This window comes from Aplidium turbinatum, chromosome 2, assembly GCF_918807975.1.
Source record: "Aplidium turbinatum chromosome 2, kaAplTurb1.1, whole genome shotgun sequence".
NCBI classification, from domain to species: Eukaryota; Metazoa; Chordata; class Ascidiacea; order Aplousobranchia; family Polyclinidae; genus Aplidium; species Aplidium turbinatum.
Window position 1 is genome coordinate 49,085,299 of NC_137473.1, and position 21,381 is coordinate 49,106,679.

A 21,381-nucleotide genomic window follows, 5' to 3' on the forward strand; every position below is an offset into this window, starting at 1 on the left:
GTTTTTCAGATGTTCTTCTGTAGCTTCGATTGTTTTCAGTCTCATGATAAGTGACTTTGTCCTGTAGTGCACTAATTAAGTGTAGTGATTCTAGTGAAGGAGAGAACAAGAAGAAAAGTAGGCTATAACTTCTGTTTTTTTTTTTTTGGAAAAACTAAGTATTCATTGGAAAGTCATAGGTTCGAATCCCGCTGGAGGTACCAATTTTTCTTTGACTGCTGCACGATTAAGATACGAGCATTCACAAGAGCACTGGTAACACTTTTATCTCCATGATTTCTGTATATTATGCTGTTAGCAGCTAATTTACCGAGGTCCGGTAATTGTTTAATAAACTTAATACCGGTAGCCTACAACTAAAATTGTGTAAGCTTATAAAAATATTCCTTCCCCCCAAAGTTCAAAATCGTCAAAAATTTGATAAAATATTGATTTATCCCCCCCAATCCTCAACTAACTTCGGCACCACTGATTATAGCCTAATCACAACTGCCGTCACAAAAGCGTGCACTAGGCTATATGTTCTAGAGCTCAGGGGTACGATACTTAACCGGAAAAAGTTTGAGAACCCCAGATCTAATTAGTTAATGTTTTAATTATTGTTTTTATCTTGTAACCAAAGGTATTCTGTGGCTACATAACGTGGAGTGGCGCCTCCCTGAACTAAGAGTTATCAGCGGAAAGGAGCTGGCCTAACTTTCCCCAATCTCCCAAGTCAAAGGTAGCCTAAGGGTAGGCCGAACGTGAGTCAGAAGTTGACAACAGAGAGGCACGCTGGTTTATTTGTTGCTACTGCTAACAATAGTTTGCAACAACAGGTAGCTTTTAAGACAGCGACTAAATTTTATAACAAATAGGCCTACAACGAATCATAAGGCACATTGTTGAAACTTCAAAAGCTCGGTCGATGTTATGTCAATCCAACACTTCCAATAGACGATACAAATGCACGATTTCGAAATGCTTTGAACTTTTTCATTAGCCTACAGTCCTACACCAAACATAACGGCGGTTTGAAATATTTTTTTGCAACTAACCTACAGATCAACCGCATGTTACATCACCAAATGTAATAGGCCATGTTCAATGAAAAATAAACGATATTTTAAAAGTATTCAAAAAGAGCAAAGTGCAACTCATACAAATAGTGGTTTACATCTCAAAGATGTGTATCTTATGCAGGGCCTTTACATTGGTTGACTTGAAATTCAGCCACCAATGTAAAGGAAAGGCCAAGTAGGCTACAACATAAAACTCAATAAGAACTTATAATGAAATAGATTCTGACTTTTGTATTTGTTTCAAGAAAAACGTACGTAAAATAACATAAAAATTCAGGATTTCCAAGCAAAGCCTCTTAATAGACAAAAGAAAGTTGGTTTGGCGGTTTGTTCCTTGTGCCGACCTTTGGAATACCAGGTAGTTGACGCTTTTGAGGTTGTGCTTGAGCCATTACCCTTTCGTACGTTTGCTAAACAATAAATAATGTGAAAATCAGGCAAGAATCTTAAATGTTTTCACAACACAAAAGTTGCCAAGTGTTCAACACAAATTGTAGAACAACATATGGCCCTAAATAGAAAAAAAAGATATATCATGTAAAAAACTGAAATGTTGATGGGTGAGTGAGACTATAGACAAACTTGTAAGAGCAAATTGAGCAAAATGGTTTTGGAATGTACTAAGGAGGGAGGAAGAAAGTTTTCTTCAAAAGGCATTAAATTTGAAAGTGGATTGGAAGAGAAAACGGGAACGTCCAAAAAGAACAGGTTAAATATGAGGCAGTCAAGGACTGAACAAAAAAGATACGATGGGTAAAATGAGATGAAGAATAGGAGTGAAGACAATTGCTGTAAGGAAAGAATTGGTAACCTCCACTAGTAAGGACAAAACTAAATTTGGATGATGATGATGATGGCAGCGAGCAATGGTAGCACATTGGACTTTCGAATGAAAACATCTGGAGTTCGATCCACATTTTGAAATCGCAAGACATTTCCAGCTGATTTCTAAAAGCGCAGCGACATCGACTGTGCAGGCTATCAGCTATTCACATTTTTTGTTAAACGAAAGAGGTATCCAATATGGAAACGCAATATGGAAAGAGGTATCCAATATGGAAACGCAATATGGAAAGAGGTATCCAATATGGAAACGCAATATGGAAAGAGGTATCCAATATGGAAACGCAATATGGAAAGAGGTATCCAATATGGAAACGCAATATGGAAAGAGGTATCCAATATGGAAACGCAATATGGAAAGAGGTATCCAATATGGAAACGCAATATGGAAAGAGGTATCCAATATGGAAACGCAATATGGAAAGAGGTATCCAATATGAAAACGCAATATGGAAAGAGGTATCCAATATGGAAACGCAATATGGAAACAAAACAAACTACGTTTCCCAATTCATAAATTGTGACTTTCAAAATGTACAAAATTGCCCAATCAGTTTTACAATCTGCACGATATAAACCCAGTCATCAAATCGGTCCTTTTTTTACATTGATTAGACGACTGCAGACATTGGATCGATGTGTAAAAGGCTAATTTGCTGCTCAGTGAGTAGTAGTTCAACAAAGAAGCAGTGGTCTGTTAATTTGTGTTCATTTGATGTGATTGCGCATGGACAAACACTGTTTTTCCCCTTTTTTCTCAGTCTATTTTGCCACAATGATGAAATTTACCAAAAAACAGAAAAAAACTTTGACTACGTTCTCACCCGACGCCGAGTCTTCATTTTCGCATTATAGAATGCAACCGAGTCCTGATGGCCCATCAGCAAACTTTGTTGGACTCGATCAAATTTTTCCTAAAAAGAAGAGTATCGTATATATGTGGACCTACATCGTATAGTTCAGTAGCCTACTCAGTAGTGGGCTAGTGGCATTGCGATATACAGTATTCACAGAAAATCACAAACGTGGTAATCTGTAGGTCAGGGGATAATGAAAAATAAACCTAGACAGTAAATCAGTGGTTTTTACATTAATTCAACGTCTATAGACGTCGAATCAACGTAAAAAAACACAATTGCTGTCTGGAAAGTAACATCGTGCAGTTCCTCATGAATTTAGCATCCAACAGACCAGAAGAGATTTTCTTTGTCTGATAATAAATATTCTAATTACGTAAATTAATAAAATCAACGTTTAAAAACATTAGATCAGCGATAATTATACATCGCTAAAAGCAAACAACCTGATCGTCTTCTACTATATTGTGGTCAGACGAAAGCAGTAGCCTAGCAGGAGCAATCACTCCAGGACGAATCCCGTATCCGGCTGCAGCGCTGGACTCCAGTGCTCCCTGGAGGAAGGAATCGTTGTACCAAGTATCGAATTCTGAAGACAAAGAATTGTAAATTTCAATATTTATGACAATAAACTGTTTTATATTATGACACTGCATGAAGGCGTGGCAGAGTGACGACGTCAAACTGACGTGAAGACGTAAAACCAAACGTAAAGGCGTCAAACTGACGCAGTGATGGTTTCGACGTTTGTCTAAAGCACGTTGAAAGACGTTCAATGTCTGTTGTATTGCATCTATAATACAATAATTCATCGCACAATTTGCATTGCAGGCTACGTTAGCGTGCGTTGTCACAATGGACAAACATAAAATGGTCATTACCCAGACAGCAAAATCCGTCATTTTTGCATTAATTCAATGTAAAAGACGGATTTTGTTGTTTGGATATTATTAGTGGTTGTGCTTGTAGGTCGGTAGTTCTTTGACTAAAGTAGGCAAAACAAGCAATTTATAAATCAAACGTATAGTTCTGATTTAAATTAATAATTTCAGATAACTATATTAAAAAAAGAAACGCTGCTAAACCACCCACAACCAACTGTTACTGATTGGAGCGAGTTGCTGGCAGCACTGACAAACACAGTGTATGACCTTGGATTAATCTCTGACGGCTTTGATCGACCAATTTCTGACAATAATCCACTTCGGTCTTCACGTACCTCAGTTCGTCATAGTCGTGTCTATTACAACAGGCTAGATGGTTATCGAAAATAATTGAAATAAAAAAAAAATGAAAGAAAATGTTGTGGTATCGTGCATATTAATATGGTAAGTGGTAAGCCTAGTTGTAGGCTACCACAAAAAAAGATGTTTAATGCTATGTAAAGAAAATACAATCAAATGAAATCCCTGGTATCAAAGTAGCCCCAAAAGCCTGTCACTCACTGAGATTTTCAGAACTTTCTTATCTGAAAAAGAACCTTCTAAAAACCTCTCATTCATAAAAGGAAAAAGATCGGTGAGTTTACAAACGTTTGATACAATGCATTTCCTGCATTGGAGAAATGAAATCTTTAGGCTTTAGACAAACCACAGTAGTAGGCCTACCTGTAGGTTTGTTTCAGATTCTTGAGCTGGGTAATGAGTTCGAATTCTTCTTCGTCAATTACAGTTTCGCCTTCTTCATTGACAAACTCTCCTGTGGGTTTATAAAGCAGTTGGTTGTCGGCAAGATGGAATCGTTAGAATTACTGAATCTGTCCATGTTGGAATATTGAACCGTGCAGAGGCGAAACAACAAGTAGCTAAGCGATTTTACATCATCAAGTTAAGCGGCCGCACCTGCCTTAATGGCCTAAAGTCCCAAAATAATGAGATACTTCTGTGGAGACTTTCCTGGTCCGCGTATAAATATTTCCAGAGTCAAACAAAAAAGTAAAGTATGAAAAAAGTGAAATCATATAAATTACTATATAATATATTAGGTAGTTATTGGAAGCCTTTCAACTTAAGAAAATTTTAAACCTTCTATTCACTGAAAGGCTAAACGTACTTAGTTAAAATTCTTGCTTCATCAAGCCTGCACGACCGCCAGGCTCAAAAGGAGCTTATTTTTCATGAGAAAATAAACAAGACGACAGCGAAGATGGGATATTCAATTAAACTTTTCTCAGCATTCTCAAGTCGGCTACATTGTGATTCATTAAAAAGTGTCATTTACTATCAAATCTACCTTGCTCCATTCTTTCATTTTTCTTTCTCTCAAGAGCCACCCGTGTTCCATCGATCATGTGCTTGGTCGCATTTACCGCGTGTGCCAAATCTCGTACCTCAACAAACAAAAACAACAATGAATAAAATCCTTATCTAACTGCATATCGGAAGTTCACTGCGTCAAAAAGTGGACTGGACAGCTGGACAAGCTGTTGTAGCATCGTTAAAACGGTTCTTGTAATATTGTGGCCGACACCGCTATTCGCGATTGATTGCAAGGAAAGTTATGAACCGAAGCAGCAGTGGCCGCAATGCAGAGGGAAAGATTACTATCTGGCTGGTATGGTACATTTTAGCTGCTAATTTATCACAGTTGATTATTACTTCAATAAAATTAGCAATAAACCAGTTCAAGTCCGCCCTGTTGTCTCAGTGGTTAAGCGACCGACTTTATACACAAAGAAATCTCGAAATCAAGCGGCGCTGGTTCGACTCTCGGGGTGTGCATCAACGCATTTCAGGACTGCTCTCTATTCAGCGGCACCTAGTAAATGGAATAGTTCACAGACAACAACATTCACTCTGCCAATCTCGGTAACGTCTACGTCAAAAGCCTCTACAAGTATGCGAAACTGCCAGGAATAACTTATCACAGGCTTTGCCAGTCCGAGAATAAAGACTCAAACCAACCAAGCACTCATTGAATGCAACTTACAATACGCTTCTTGCTCATAAGAACGTTCTTATTTTCCAATAAGATTCTGTTAATTTCTTGACCTTGCTCTTTCTTGAACTCTTCGAAGCATTGTGATCTTGGCGGTGGGGTTCTGGAAACAAATACTAGTTGACATCAAAATTAAGAAAAATTACACCGTTGTACGTTAGAAAATTTATGACGGCCTATTGGCTTATCCACTATTTCCGCACCTAACCCCAAATTAAAAAGTCCCCAAAAGCCGCAGAGAGTTAATCAGCAAACGGTCCATCCACGAATCTTCAACAATCAAACTAAGCAAACGATGATACAACAGGTCACGTGGTCGCTAATGTTAAAGCATGCCATTTTATTAGGTATGGTGTTGGTGACATACCGGTGAACACGTGTTCGAAACCTTCAGAAGTGAATTTTTGTATATGCCTTCACCCACAGACGTATCAAAACGAGATGCAATTTTCTAAGTAAAAACGTCTGACCGAAAAAACGCCTCCCACTCTTGAAGTTACAGCGGTTTCATTGAAAAGAAGAGTCAAACTTTTCAGCCTACGCAAATGTGGTAGAAAATTTACTCTTGTGTAGCTAAATACCGTATTACGAGTAATGCTAAAACTAACATAGAAATACAAATTAGTGCATTCTGCTTACTCGGGTCTTGCAGGTTCTTTCTTTTCTTCAATCACCAGCTCAGACGGAGTGCTGAGCTCTTTCTTAGCGGAGTCGATGCTCTCGGCGTTCTGCGAGGGAGCAACACCTTGGACAGCTCCACTTTTTGCAGTCTTCAGACTCTGCGGAGGGGCGGCCTCCAACGGGGGTTGGGAAGGACTGGCAGTTGTCGCCCGGCCAGTTGGACTATGAATTAAGAGAGAATTTATTTAATGATTGCATTGGTTCGACAATTCAACTTTAACATTGAAAATACGTAGCATTGTTTTCGAAACGTATGCTGTATCTGAAATTTAAAGTTATATAATCGCAAGGTTACGTCTTTTTTCCGTTTTATTGATTTTCTTTCTTTAAATAAATATGAAAATATTTCAATACAGTACTTCTTCATTAAAACTACTATTAGTATCTTTTGTCAAACCGTAGTCAACGTCTTAAAACATCAGTTGGCCTCGTCCAAACAAAAATTTTTCCACAAGATGAATATATCATTTCTTAACTAGCCATACAGTCAGTGATGAAACGCAGTCTTGTCGTATAAATGTAGTCTTTTTAAGATATGTGGCTCACTGTTAAAGACGTCTGCTGACACTGGAAAGGTCATCAGCTCGATGCGCAACTCGGCTGTGCCGATGCAAGGCGTTTAACGATAACAACATGCTTGCAGAAAAACACGTAGATTGGTAGCATGACATTCGCGTCCAATTTAAATCTTAACCATTAGCCATAATCTTGGCCAAGACAAGATAACTATGACGTCGTGTCAGTTAACTTTGTTCATGATACCTTCCTCCTCCCCGGAGTTTCTTGGCACTTTTTCGCTTTGGAGAAGTGACACCTTGCTTTTGTCTTGCTACAAGAGTAGCTGTACTTGGTTGGGCTACATGTGCATTTGAGAAGGAAATTTCACTCGTACCCATGTAATTCCCATCATCATCGAGAGGAAGTCCCGCCTGAATAATAGTAAAGTTAAAACAATATACTGTACAAATGTCACTAACATGCTTTTGAAACGTCACATTCAAGAAAATGACCTTTAACATTTTAAGTGACAGAATAAAACGAGCTCTGGCACTCACCTTATGCAAAGCTACTATGGCTTCAGAATCGCTTTTATCCAGCAAGACAAATTTGTTTTTAAATTGTCGGTTCATATCGTGCTCCATATCCAACACAACGGAGCGAAACTGAGTGAAAACAGCACCAATCTCGTGCAAACTGGAAACATCCAGTTCTGTAATTTTGCCTTCCAGAAACGACCGAACCTAAAAACACGAAGAAAAACAGTTAGAAAAACGTAATGTCTAACCACCTCATTTACAAAAATAAAATATCAGTGCAGAATTTCTTTTCTAGGCCTGCTTGAAGGTTTTGAGCAGAGTTTCGGTTACCTGCTTTTTGATGTCAGTTATTTGTCCTTCTGTAAGTGGCCCGTAGTTCACATGTGTCCTGTTGGCCAGGGTATCGTGCATTTCCAGCTCCTTCAAGCAAAAAGAACAATGAAAGTAGCTATGTAACAATTATTATTTTCATTTCGTTTTGATGGAAAGGGGTTCATTCTCCAAGTAGCAAAATCCGCTCTTTCTACATTGATTCAACGTCTGCAGACGTTGAATCAATGTAAAAAGAGTGTATTTTGCTAATTGTGTCACTGTTAGTAAATGTGGGTGCTGGCTAATAGCCTAGCTATCGAAGAAAATTCTTCTTCTGATAAAATGAAGTTTAACAAGTACATCGTTTGACTGGGATGTAACAAAGGCGGGAGTGATAGGCGAAAGAAAGCCTAGTTAGTAGTTATGCATTAGATTTAGTTTCACTTTTAGCAGCATGATCGTTGCTTACTTCACAACGTAGATACTAACGACCCGTTTCGTCATAACACATGACTAGGGAACTGTGCTCCGAAAGCTAGTGCAAATCGCTATTCTCACAGCGAACTCCCAGCATCAAGCTAAAACAGATCGTTAATATCTACCTTGTTTTAAACGATTAATGCGGTTAAACATTGTATCAATCTACATTGTCTTACGCCTAGTTGTCTTAAATGGGAAAACTGGGCTTCCTCTTCGCTTGTATTTTGTGTCAAAAACAAGAGATTTGCGAAACAATGTGCCCCGTGGGCTATGTTTGCTCCAATACACAAACATATAGCAGCATAGCTACACCATTGCAAAGATGTTTTCAAACATCACAGAATCAAACGCTGTGTAATTAAAGACAGACTGCCAAATTTGATTGATGGATAGTACTATATTTGAAAGTTAAATGTTTGATGTGTTTTGTTTTTGTTCATAATGAATTTGGTCAAATAAATATTCATGGCATAACCATTGTAACACTTTTACGTTTCGTAGTTTGCCTCGAATATATGCATTACTTTGAGTCAATATCGCACAAGAAAAATCTCACAACAGAGAAACTTGGCGCCTCATTGCCTCCAACCCTCGACGAGAGAAAGAAACTTAATGGTGATGATGAGTCAATATATGAATTCGCTTCGGTATTTAACTTACCAAGTATTGCAGATCCCATAATAGAAATGTAGCAGCTCACACAAAAGATAACAACAGCAACCACAGTAAAAGTGTGTAATAAAGGCTAACCCTCTTAAGTCGTTTGATTTCCCCATCAAGCTCCCTGACCAGCAACCATGGGTCGTAATGTTCGTTAACTGCTGGCTCCACCGGGACGCACATCATCCGCATTGCAAAGCGGAGAGTGGAGACCTGAAAACATCGGTTTACATCAGGGGTGGGCAGCGTATTGATATCAAGGGATACTAGGGTCGGTATGCAAAAATATCGGGCCAGAGAAAACCAAGATTAAAAGTAAATATTATTTATAAACAATAAAATAAAGAACATAACATCGATAGTAATAAAACATTGGTATGTAATCTACTGTCTAACAAGCAACTGGTTTAGGTGATAAAAGTAGAAATAACACTTTTTGTATGTGATGCTATTTTATAAAGAGGCAAAAAGGCATTAAAATGTAGCATTTTTAAAGGTTCATTTCATAATTTTTATTTTCAATAATGTTTAATTTAATAACAATAAGATTTAACTATTTTGTTATAAGCCGATAAATATATAAGTTATTGAATAAAACAATGAAAACTATTAATACTACAAAAAGTGCTCAATGCCAAGCAAAAACGCAAAGCAGAGCGAATTAAATCAAATATAGTTATTACTATCTGAAGCCTTTACAAAGTGTTTCACCTAACGGATCATCAGAAGGTCTTATTCAAATAGAAGACCTTCTGATGATCCGTTAGGTGAAACAATTTGTAAAGGCTTCAGATAGTAATAACTATATTTGATTTAAGTTATTGAATATGCGCACTGATTGAAGTGACACTGTAAACAACAGTAATTTGAACGCATTTCATTGTTAACCGTCACACAATGTATGGTACAACAACATTTCTGGAACGTACTGTTTCTGCAAGCTGGGCCCTGTCTCCATAGACGTTTGCTATCATGGTTGTGCAGCACCGACCTCCGAGGGAGTCCTATATGAGCCACGTAAAAACTTGAATAAAACTTCACGTATTTTATAGTGCACACAAAAAGCATTGATACATAAGTTGACAACACTGACAAAAGCTGCTTGGTGTTATGCAAAGCTACGCGTATCTTCAAAAGAGGTTTTAAAACTCAGAAAAATAGTTTAGAGACAAGATATAGGCTTGTTGATTTTCTTGCACAAAACAAAATGAAAAAAAAGAGATGTTTGAAACCTGTTGCCGTAACGTTTCATTCAGGACGTTGAATCAACTCAAAAACGAAGTGATTTGCTGGCTGGGACAAAGCGGAACAAAAGAAATTTGTTGCGGGCTGTATCAAGTACGTGGATCATAGCTTGTTGGCCCTTGCTCTGCCATGAAAACTTGTTCCTGCTATCACTGTTCCACTGCTCGTTCTACTTTTTTAGTGAAAACTTAATAAAGAATATGAGCTTTACTTAGTGTAAGCTTCTCACCACACCAGTTACTAAAAAACTGGAGAAATTTTAAAATATCTATGATACCAGCAGCACAGAAAAATAACTTAATTTCCTTTCAAACTGTCTGCCTAAAAAGGTTGATAAAGTATAAATTCAATTTTGTGGAGCTGCGCGGACCGTAGTTTGGTGGTTCTTGTTTTCCTATTTAATCCAGTTCAAACCAAGAATAACATGCAAAAAGATTTGAAAAAAAAACTTGCCATCAAAGCGTGGGTCAGCTTCGTTTGCCTATAAGGAATGTGTCCTCTGTGTTTGTCAGCAAGAGCAATGACTGTTTGTTCCAAAAACGAGAGAGACTTGTTGATGTACATGGCCTCTTTTTGGATTTGGCCTTCGGACTAAAAACATAATATCAGTCAGTTTCACATGTCCGTGGAAATAAATTTCTTAGTCTCGGTTAGTAAGCACACTCTCATATTTTTGCAAGAGATTTGTGGTTTATCAGCTTGAAAACTGCACTATGAGTTTGCTTTTTGGATCGACATTACACTTGACGAAAACGAATTGAATACCATGCAAATAGCGTACCAATACTAGGATATACTACTCTAGCTTTTGGAGAAAAATGCGTATTGTTAAACGATAATGAACTGCTATTCACAAACGTGACCATTAAAGAAAAATTACAACGTGAGAAAAAGTGAAAATGAATGATCCGATAAATCACTTTGAAATCAACGTGACGGAGACCATTTTACATCAACTTGAAGTATGGATGGCTTTATAAATAGAATTTATCTTCCAAATAATTCTTACCCCTGTTTTTCCAATCCGTTCTGAACCTGCAAGGTCCACCAGGTGCAGCTTCGAAGTGACGTATTTCGCGTTGGACTCTGTTCTAGAACGTGACTGAAAGCAAAGTAGCCAATGTCATGGTCTCTCCCAGAGAGTAAAATTGACGGATTTTGCTGCCTGGGCTATACGTTTTATTGCAAGTCCTTTCTAACACACCAAGTGCTGCTTTTAAAATAAACATTTTGAAAGGGCAACTTTTCATTTTTCATACCTCTTGGAGAATACGTCGAGTTCGGAAAAAAAATCCGTCAGTTTAAACAAAAAAGCAAAATGATCGTGCTTTAAAATATATAGAAAACCAACAAGAATGACTCATACCTCGATGTGGACGGTGAATATGCAATGAGACCTCGATGAATTCTTATTGAGGGAGTGAGCTGCAATTGCTCGATTTGTTTCTCCTTCGAACAGGTAGTTTAGCGCCTCACCCTCATTGGTGGCTGAAAGTTACAAGATGTGACCGGTGAGAAATGGGTTTGCAAAATTGATGGGTTACACATTGAATTCATTAATTTTCATTTCTGTGGCGAGATGACTTAATGATTGTTGTTTTCAACAAGAAACCTTAAATGGTGAATGACTTTTCAGCGCTTTTAACTTTTAAATTCGGTACAGCATTTTTTTCGATCATAGGGTATGTTTGTGCAGTGCTATAAATGATATAAAATCGAATGATGTAAAGTTTACTAGCCAAGAAAGTAGAAAGGAAACCATACCAGTATGCAAAGACAATCCCTTCACGCAGACAGATCCATCACCAGTATCGATGATTGACAGCTGACTATCACCTAACCATGAAATGTTTTAAAAATTATTGAGTAGTTCTTAAACCCATGTGAATCATTTCTCAGATAAATTAAAGCATCACAAACAGCTAAATAGTAGGTTATCATAAATTTACCAACCGCAAATGCAGTTACATACTATAACATTTGAAACCACTGTATAATGTTATAGCCTACTAAACACAATTATAATTTGGGTTTGTTGTGAAAGGAAAAAACAATCAGTTACAATTGCCACCACTAAAAATCTAAAATGATTTATCAAATGGGCTGTGAGAACACCTGGCCACTAAAACTATCACCAAATGGAGGTTTAGAAAATTTCATGATCAGAACTATCAAAACACACCAAGAAGGCAAGAATATAACTTCACCACTAATAATTTAGTCTACTTTTAAAAAATCTCACTTTCAAATAAAAATGCCCTACTAGAGTTTCCCAGTGACGAGTCTGGCAGGGTTGACAGTAAATCGAACATATTTTCGTTGTAAAATTTAGTCTACTTTTAAAAAATCTCCCTTTCAAATAAAAATGCCCTACTAGAGTTTCCCAGTGATGAGTCTGGCAGGGTTGACAGTAAATCGAACATATTTTCGTTGTAAATTTCAAGATATGAAACTCTGATCACAACCTGGTGTTCACTTTGTTCTTCAACGGCACGAAATATCTAAATAAACATTTGTAAGATAACAAGGAAAACTTGTGACTTTAAAAAACAAAACCTTTTCACATACGATGCAATAAAATTGTAAATTTGTGCACTTTGGCCGCATTTTGTCAACCGAGCTCAACCTTGAATAGTAATTAAGCAACTAGATGTTGCATAAGTAAAAAGAAACGGTGATAAAACGCAACCATACACGTCAGTGGCGTACAGCGACCATTATTTTTGGGATTCATACTTTTCAGAAAGTTTTAAATACATGCTTGATTTGCACAGTGACTTTTTATATCATATATATCAGTTTATTTTGATATGGTATAAACACTAAACAGGTATTATGCAAACTGCAAATCTAGTGTTTGCTTAAAGCATGCTGAAAAAAAGTGAACAACCAAAAAAGTAGCCACTGTATGCCACTGATGAACAATTGCACATGGTAGGCCAATGTACAATTGTACATCCACTGCTTACCTGAGAAATAGCTCTAGGTATTACCCCTCTTTGTTTATAGTTTTCCGTGGCACCGGTTATCGTAAACGTTTTTCCGGCACCAGTTTGTCCATATGCCATCAAAGTTCCATTGAACCCTTGCAACGCTTTTGTGGCCATGTCAGATACAACAGTGCTATACACCTAGATAAGCGTTTAAAGACGATAATACAAGATAGGTAAACAGGAAGTGGAGATGTTGCAACGGACAACTAAAGCACTAAATTTTGACCATGCAATTGCAACTGCCACCACTATCAGCCTAAAATTTAGGGAATAAAATAAAAAATTCAAATTCATTCCCTGTCTTCAACTTTCAATTTTACATTTCATTATCAGCTGATATGAAGAAGCCAGTATGCACTTCAGGCCAAAGAGCACAAGATATCATAATGTCATGTCTACCAGGAGGTGAGTATATGCTAACTTGGCTACGTATTTTCAGTTTCATCTAATACATTTTCTTTTGCAATTTAGCTCCACAGAAGTAGAGTAAAACGATTAGAAGATGACTCGCAGTTGCAATGGACAAACATAGTAAACTTAGATACTTAATCATCATTGCACATGCACACATTAGCAGCATGCATGTGTTGATCATACCTGTTCTTGACTTGCATTGTGAAGAATACCATCGACTTTGAATGACCAGTCAACCAACTGATTGTTCACCACTTTTCTTTGGTCATTTTTTTCAGCATGAATGTTGATTGTCTGGAAAAAAAAGAAGTCTTTTGAAGCAACTCTTTGATTTTATCGAATGTCATTGCTTCAAGCAAAAACAGCTTCAAATTACCTCAACAAATCATGAAGTTTTGGAACAACTGAAAGTTACAAAATTACAACTATCAGTACGCTATATAGACCAACTGAGTTTATGTCTCAAGCATTGTTTAAAGTTTATGGTGGTAAACAGAATACAGTAGCACAAAGGTCATCAGTAGTTGTTGATTACTCTATGGCCACCTGGACTCCTGGAGATGCGGCCTGATTTGTCACATTTTGCAGATTTTTAATTACTGCTACTGCTAGTGTTTGACTGACATTTTATGAGATTTTATTACTTTTTGCTTTCTCCTAATGATATAAAGCTTGTTGTTGCCTTGGGGAAGCAATAGCAAATGAGAAAAAGTAAGTTGAAAAACGCTGAATCAGACTGTTATTGAAAAATTAACAGTCTGACTAAAATCTTCAAAATCAAAATTTCTTTATTTTTCAACATGTGAGGATGTTAAAACCTGTTGTATCATCTGGGGAAAACAGTAAAACAAGCGTAAAAATTTAATTTTAAGACATATTTATTTAAACATTTGCCCAACGTTAGCAAAATCTGGAAATTTCTGCAAAATGTGACAAATCAGGCCATATCTTTAGATAGCCATGATTACTCTATGGTCATGCTCTAAACATGAAACCATTTCAAAAATTACGTTAAACACTATTTGCAACAAAATTAGAACTTACATGGCCATCATCGAGAATTTCAATAGACTCGTGTGAAAAATTGGATGTTGGTCGAAATCTGACAAACACTTTCACACGACTTCTACCAGTACTCATAATTGCATTCTTACCACAACAGCACTACCTGAACATACAATATGCATAACATACAGCAACTTGCTGCAGATGACTGATACAAAACAATTAACAAGGAGCAGGCTACACTTTGACATGATTGTGGAGAAAATGTATGTGCTCTTTTATTCAGTCGTCAACAGTCTTCGTCTATCTTTTGCATCTGTTTAAACGAGATTAAAATATTTTTAGAGCAGCTGTGCTATTTTTAGATTACGGTATATTAAGAATTGGGTGGCAATTGAAAGGTTTTTGTTTGTTTTGTTTGTCATATCTTTATCCTGCATTGCGGGAAAGCGAACTTGAGCGCTATGCATCGGTGTACGGCTTCCGACGTACACCTGACCCACGCTGCAGCCGACGGCAATGTCTATTTCCAGTTGTCTACTCTACTTATGACTTAAATTTGGTACTACCCATTACTTGAAATCGATCACTGGGTAGAGGCAATTATCGTAAAGTTTCTTGCCCAGAGAAACAACAGCAAGTGCGGGTGGCTGGAGTCGAACATGCAGGCTCTCGACTGCGAGCCCAACGTGCAAACTACTCGGCCACTGCTGATATATATAATATACATGATTGCATACAGTAAATGCGTAAGCAGAGCATATGGGGGAAAATAGAACTGTTCAGATGCTGTAATTAATAAGCCACTATTGTTTGTCAATGTTTTATAACAAGTCACAACAAGCTGGCTGTCTTTCCTGTGTGGTGGTCAACACATAATACCAACGAGCACAAACACTTTCATTAATTTTCCTTAACATATCTTAGTACTGCATAAGCCTATCCAAAGCAGCTTTTACCTAAAAGTAACTTTTTCATTTTTATACAAATAGTGGTGAAAGCTGACTTGGTGACAGGGTGAAAGCCGACTTTGTGACTTCATAAAGTCTTTCGCTTCCTTTCTCTGTCATTTCATTATAGACATGGACAGAATGAGATGGAGAATAGGTAATCGCTGCAAGGAAAGAATCAGCCACCTCGACTAGTGGGGACAAAATCAAATTTGGATGATGGTGATATCAGAGCAGGAGAGAACTCATTTTGGAGTTACAACAGTAACTTTTCCTAAACAAGTAGCTATCTACCTGTTGATACTCAATTTTAATAGAATCTTACTAAATGTCTGGATTGTTCCATAAAAATTGCATTCTATTATATCTCGGAGTGTAAATGTAGCAGAGATTAGAAGGATTGTTACGGGACTGTTTATGAAAAATGTGAAAGCCTGTATTAAAATGTAGCCATAGCAACTTGTAGCACTTGGAGAAGTTTCAAACACAAAAATCAGGCTTGATGGTGATGCTAAGGTGGGCAATTCAAAGCTTATAGACTAATTGCAGCCAAGAAGAGCTTGTCAGTTACTATTTCATTCACTAACTGATGGTAAATTGGAACTTGTTGCTTGAAATAATTAACCTACTTACATATGGATTACACCCAATAGCTTACAAGCGATGTGATATAGTAGGCTAGCTTATAAGTTCTCTTGAATGAAAATAACAAGTGATAATTTAGGGCATCGCTAAAATGCGGAAATTTTCCAAGCATAAATTGGCACATTATCTGCCTAAGAATTAATACCGATGTAAAAAAGGCGGAAATTCAATCTCAGTGTCTATGTTGTACAACATACCAATTTAATTTTTTCTTGTTGGAATACAACAGTAAATGATCTATTCAAGATGAGTTATTAAGGCAAAAAACAGAAAATACAAAACGAAAAAAATAGTTTTTTATAATAAAAACAAAATCCAAGTTCTGTTCATGAACTCACAACTATAGAGAAGTAGATAGACTAAATGAATATACGAAGCTATAAAAGGATATTTAATTTTTTCAACATACAAATTGCTATATTGTACAATATAAATGCCAAGACTGGATTTCCACCTATTCGACATTGAATTTCTGCCTTTTGTACAGTACATCGCCATTAATTCTTTACTTCTGCAAACAATGCACCATTTTTTGCCAGGAAAATTTCTATCTTTATTAGCGCCTGTAAATAACCAAATACATGCAACTTCCATGGGGTGGAATGGCACAGTCAGTAATGCAAACCTGGTTTGACAGCTGGCTTAAAGTGGTTGACATTGATAAAAACCGCTCACCTCTAGCCTAACCATGGCGTAACAAATTTGGAGGGTGTACATAGTTGCTGAACGTAAGGCGGTATAGATTAGGGAACTAGCTACCCTACTCCTGTTAGTGCCGATTGCTTAGTGTGATGAGAACCTTATTTTCTCATTTCCCAAAGGTACTAAATATGGAATCACCATTACATAACTTAACACTTAACAGTGACAACAATTGTTGTAAACTGTGTTTTATTCTGATTGAATCTGTTTGCATTTTCATTGCTGGTAAATCAAACACATAGCCTAGTAGTGACTTCATGAAGCATTTTATTTGTAGTGTAGCTCCTACAGGCTTTCTTTATGTCGTTTTTACATTCCCTGACGTCACTTCCCATGCTTAAACGCTACAAACATTCCTTCATTAGTAGGCCTGTATGGTCAAGGCTAACAGGCTAAGTACAGTACATTGATAAGGATATTGAAATAACAAATATACCACATACTTTTGGCTAACGAAAAAAATCAATCCGCTTTCCTCTCTTTTTGCACATGTGAGACAAATCAATAATAATTAAACTGGTCACATCTACTGAATACATCGTCTACAATAGTGCTGAAGTCTAACTACTCTACCATACCTTGTTGTACTAAAATATAAATCAAGTCAAAATGTACCAAATAATATAGTTTAGTAAAGCATATGCGTGTTTTTTCTAAGTGTAAAGCTCACTTAACTCGTCTTAACTTACTTATATCTTCCAATGTTGGCAAACGCTTCAGATGCTTCGGTACCGCACGAAACGCGAAATCTTTTGGCATCACTTGAGCAAACACGTTGTTATGACAACTACAATAGGTGACAATATTTTCTTTTGAATGAAGGGTCGCTTTGCAATTTATTATTATCAACTTTTAATTTGATTTGCAATCTTAATAAAATTCCTCATCAATATCGAATCAATTTTTATTATCGTTTGAGTTATGCACACGTTTAACAAAGATCTGGGCTATACAATACAGATAACATCTGTATTTCTGTCAAATGTTTTCTGACATTATTAATTATATTTTTTATTTATTGGCATTACACTCAAGATGGTCCATAAAAGTAGAAACACAGCAGATACTCAACTCCGAAGAGCTGAGTCGTAATGTACCAAATACAAAGATTGATAAAAACAGGGGGAGGGTCGCTAGTCATCACACCCGTTGGTCGACGTTGCATCAACGAATGCAGAGGTGAGGCTACATCGTCTCTGCAGATTAAACAACATTTTGTAGCAATTATTGTATCCAACACGTAAGCGATTAGGCTACTACTGGATAAAAGATGGTTAGATCATAGTTGACAGGCATATTACCAATAGCCAATTACTACAAGAAACTTCCCTTTCAATTTTTTTTAAAATGTTAGCACGGCCTACTAAAACACGACCAAATATGTTGCTATTTGGGAAAATTTCTAAGAGTCTGAGTTGTTACAATCATAGCCATGATAAACCTGTCATTTTTCCACTTACAGAAGTATGTAAAACACGCAACATTTGCATCTAGACCAGGGACGTGCAGTCAGAGGAGGCAGGTTAGGCAGTGCTTCACCTGCCAACATCTGGCAAAGCAAAATTTATATCAAAGATATGGTTATCACAGAATAAATATTATTTGTTAAAAAGTAGTAAATATTGCACGTTTTTAGGTGCTTTTATTAGTGTGAATTGCTGTAGTCGTGCCCCCTTTCCCGCAAATTTTACGTTTCTACACCCAAACTGTGCTTTAATTTTTTCTGTTTCTGTGGCGATATTCATATCGAGCGTTCACGTGGTCAAAATCGTTGAAATACGCGAGGAGAGGCAACGCCAAGCTGTGCCTCACTTCAGATCAGAAAACTTCCATACACTGCATTATGCGTGCCTTTTTCTTTTGCAAAGTCGCCCAGAAATCATCATGAACAATTTAGCTACGATTTGAGGCTTGCCTCAAATGTGACGTCACAGCTATGAAACCTTTTTCGTCAAGCTGGAATGCCGCATAGTAGCCTACGTGGTATGTGACTTCTTGCAGTGTAAAGGATTGTTTCTTATAAAATTTAACTGAAAAATGGAGGAAGATTTAGTATCAAATCTGAGAGATTTTTAAAAAATAAACTTTCAATCCAAAGTTGAAGTCATAAATAAAGGAAGACCCGTTCTAAATTTATAAGGTTTGCATCAGACGACTGAACAAAAAAAAAACTTGCAACTTTCAAAGAGATTGCTACTCAAAAAAGAAGTGGCTGTGTGGCTATGCTTTAAAAATTGCCTTTTCTGCTTTCCCTGTCTCTTGTTTTCAATATCTAGTGATAACGTTAGGACTAAAGAAGGGTCTATACCAGTGGTCTCCAACCTTTTTAAGAAGCGACCCCAATTTAAATGAAAATGTTTTTCAACATTTACTTGCGACCCCATTTTGTTTTTCCCAAAATTGTAAGATAAATTTGACTTTGCACTGTTTGTAACTGTAACGACACTCTGGACTGAAAAGGTGCTTTTCAGTCCAGAGTGTCCTTACAGTTGTAGTGCAAAGTCAAGTTTATCTTACAATTTTTCATTTATGTATATTATTGCAGATTGAATCCCTGGTGAGGACACACGTACGTGTCGAAAACGTTTGAGTTATTATGTTATACATTTTGTTTTGTGTTTAATACATTATGTTAAACCCGCTAAACTTTAAGACAGATTACACACTTTGGTTTGCCATTAAATTCAGTGAAACCAAGTTTTGAAAAAGCCTCGTCATAAGTTCTTTTTCTGGTATTTTTTGCTGCTATTTTTGTATAATATTTAGCTATACTTACCAGCTACAAATTACTATTACTACCTGCAAAGCAAACCGTAAGCAGCCGATGAAATGTCTGCACACTGCACGTGCATAAATACCTATTCGCTCGTTCTGGAGTCAACTTGAATCATGCCTTGAATAATAACAAGTTAGTCTAAACTAGCATCGCGAATGCTTTTGCTCTGTCCTACTTGTCGCAACTATTCTGTTTTTGATTATTGCACCACAATGGTTTATTTGTGACATGAGAAGGCAAGCTGTACTCCAAAACACCGGCAAAGGATGCGAACTACAACAAAAAGTATCGGTATTTTTTTTCGGTAATGAATTGAAACGGTAACAAATTGAATATGGTGAGTTGTGGCGACCCCAGGAAAAGTTAAGGCGACCCCACTTGGGGTCGCGACCCACAGGTTGGAGACCACTGGTCTATACAACAAAGTCAGAAATGTTTTAGTCCAAAAGGATAGGCGCATGGATTTTATTTTTAATAAATGTGAAAGCATGCTGCTAATTTTTTTGATTAGTATGATACCATTTTTGTTGTTAAAAAATTTTATTGTAAAAGTGATTGAAAAAATTAGTGCCTCACCATCTAGGAACCTCACCGCACGTCACTGATCTAGACATATTTTTGGCTTGTTTTGCCAGAGATTAGATATGTATGTTAAGCACAATTTATGCAATAATAATGTAGGCTAAATATGTAAGACTTTCCAACTGCATCCTGGATGTAGTCTCATCATAAAGTCGTTAGGTTTTTTTTGTAAAGCAGGAACTTTCGCCAATAGCGATATTTTTTACTTGCAAAACTAAACTTGGCGAAAAACAAACGAATTAAAATTTAAATTGACACATCAAATGAACAGTTTACAACATAGAATCCACAAAAAATCCTTGATATTTTAAATGAAACATGCAATTACACCAAACGATACTACCTCCAGGGTGCAGTTGAAAAGTCTTACATATTAAATTATTATTGTGTAAACTGTGCTTAACTGCTCAACGTCCATACTTAATCTCCGGTTAAAAAAGCCAAACATATGTGTTGGTGCAAATATTGCTTATTTTACTTACTTCTGGTAATGGGAAGATGACAGGTTTATCATAGCTATGATTGTAACAATTCAGACTCTTAGAAATTTTCTCAAATAGCAACATATTTGACCGTGTTCTAGTAGGTCGTGATGTTAGTCAAGTTGTTGAGCAATTTTTTCTTGAAAGTTTTTGAGAAATCTTCCCTTAAACCCAATGATGTCAAATTAATGCGTCACAGAAGTGTGTTGGTGGTTGTTGGTGACTGCTGTGCAGGGGCGTTGACAGGGGGATCTAGGTGGTAGGGGAAAGGCGGTACTTACTAGCCGATTTTTACAAAATCTCATATATTTTTTGTTTAGTGTCTAAGATTCGTCTCAAAGTTTACATATATCTTCCTACATAGTCTCCATACTTTCATGGATTTTAAGCATGTTCCGGTGGAAGCGGAAGCCCCTAGAGCAAAAAATGTGGTGTCTTAAAAAGTGGTTCATACGACCCGCAAGTGAGGGTCATATGACCATATGTGGAGGGTCCTCTTAGCCGCTTGAAAAAAACATGCAGTATTTTCGATTTTCTATTTATTTGACAGTTTTATGTTGTGCTGTTGTCATGCTACTACAAGAAATGTCAAATGGGAAATACTAAATGTATGCTCTCATCGGAAAATCTCTTTGTTATGAACACAGATGATTTTACTATCAACACAAAATAGTCCGTGCACAAAGTTTAATTCGCAATCAGAAAATTGGACAAACATG

General features: G+C 36.9%; 1 protein-coding gene across 2 annotated transcripts; it reads right to left on the reverse strand.

The window, feature by feature from the left end:
- Nucleotides 1-766: 766 nt before the first annotated feature.
- LOC145786710 (kinesin-like protein KIF9) lies at nucleotides 767-17,586 on the reverse strand. Of its 2 annotated transcripts, XM_082598434.1 has the most exons (22): nucleotides 17,512-17,586; nucleotides 14,565-14,688; nucleotides 13,704-13,814; nucleotides 13,083-13,244; nucleotides 12,488-12,614; nucleotides 11,878-11,949; nucleotides 11,480-11,601; nucleotides 11,123-11,215; nucleotides 10,567-10,704; nucleotides 9,798-9,872; nucleotides 8,959-9,081; nucleotides 7,747-7,836; nucleotides 7,435-7,620; nucleotides 7,142-7,308; nucleotides 6,338-6,541; nucleotides 5,690-5,801; nucleotides 4,994-5,090; nucleotides 4,369-4,459; nucleotides 3,913-4,001; nucleotides 3,208-3,350; nucleotides 2,729-2,818; nucleotides 767-1,471 (listed from the first exon to the last, which is right to left on the reverse strand). In XM_082598434.1, the coding sequence occupies exons 2-22, from the start codon at nucleotides 14,658-14,660 to the stop codon at nucleotides 1,358-1,360; spliced, it is 2,502 nt and encodes an 833-aa protein (XP_082454560.1). In that variant the 5' UTR covers nucleotides 14,661-14,688; nucleotides 17,512-17,586; the 3' UTR covers nucleotides 767-1,357. The 2 variants fall into 2 exon arrangements, with proteins under 2 accessions (XP_082454560.1, XP_082454568.1); XM_082598442.1 differs by lacking the exons at nucleotides 12,488-12,614; nucleotides 13,083-13,244; nucleotides 13,704-13,814; nucleotides 14,565-14,688; nucleotides 17,512-17,586 and adding an exon at nucleotides 12,377-12,433.
- Between the last annotated feature and the right edge of the window lie 3,795 nt (nucleotides 17,587-21,381).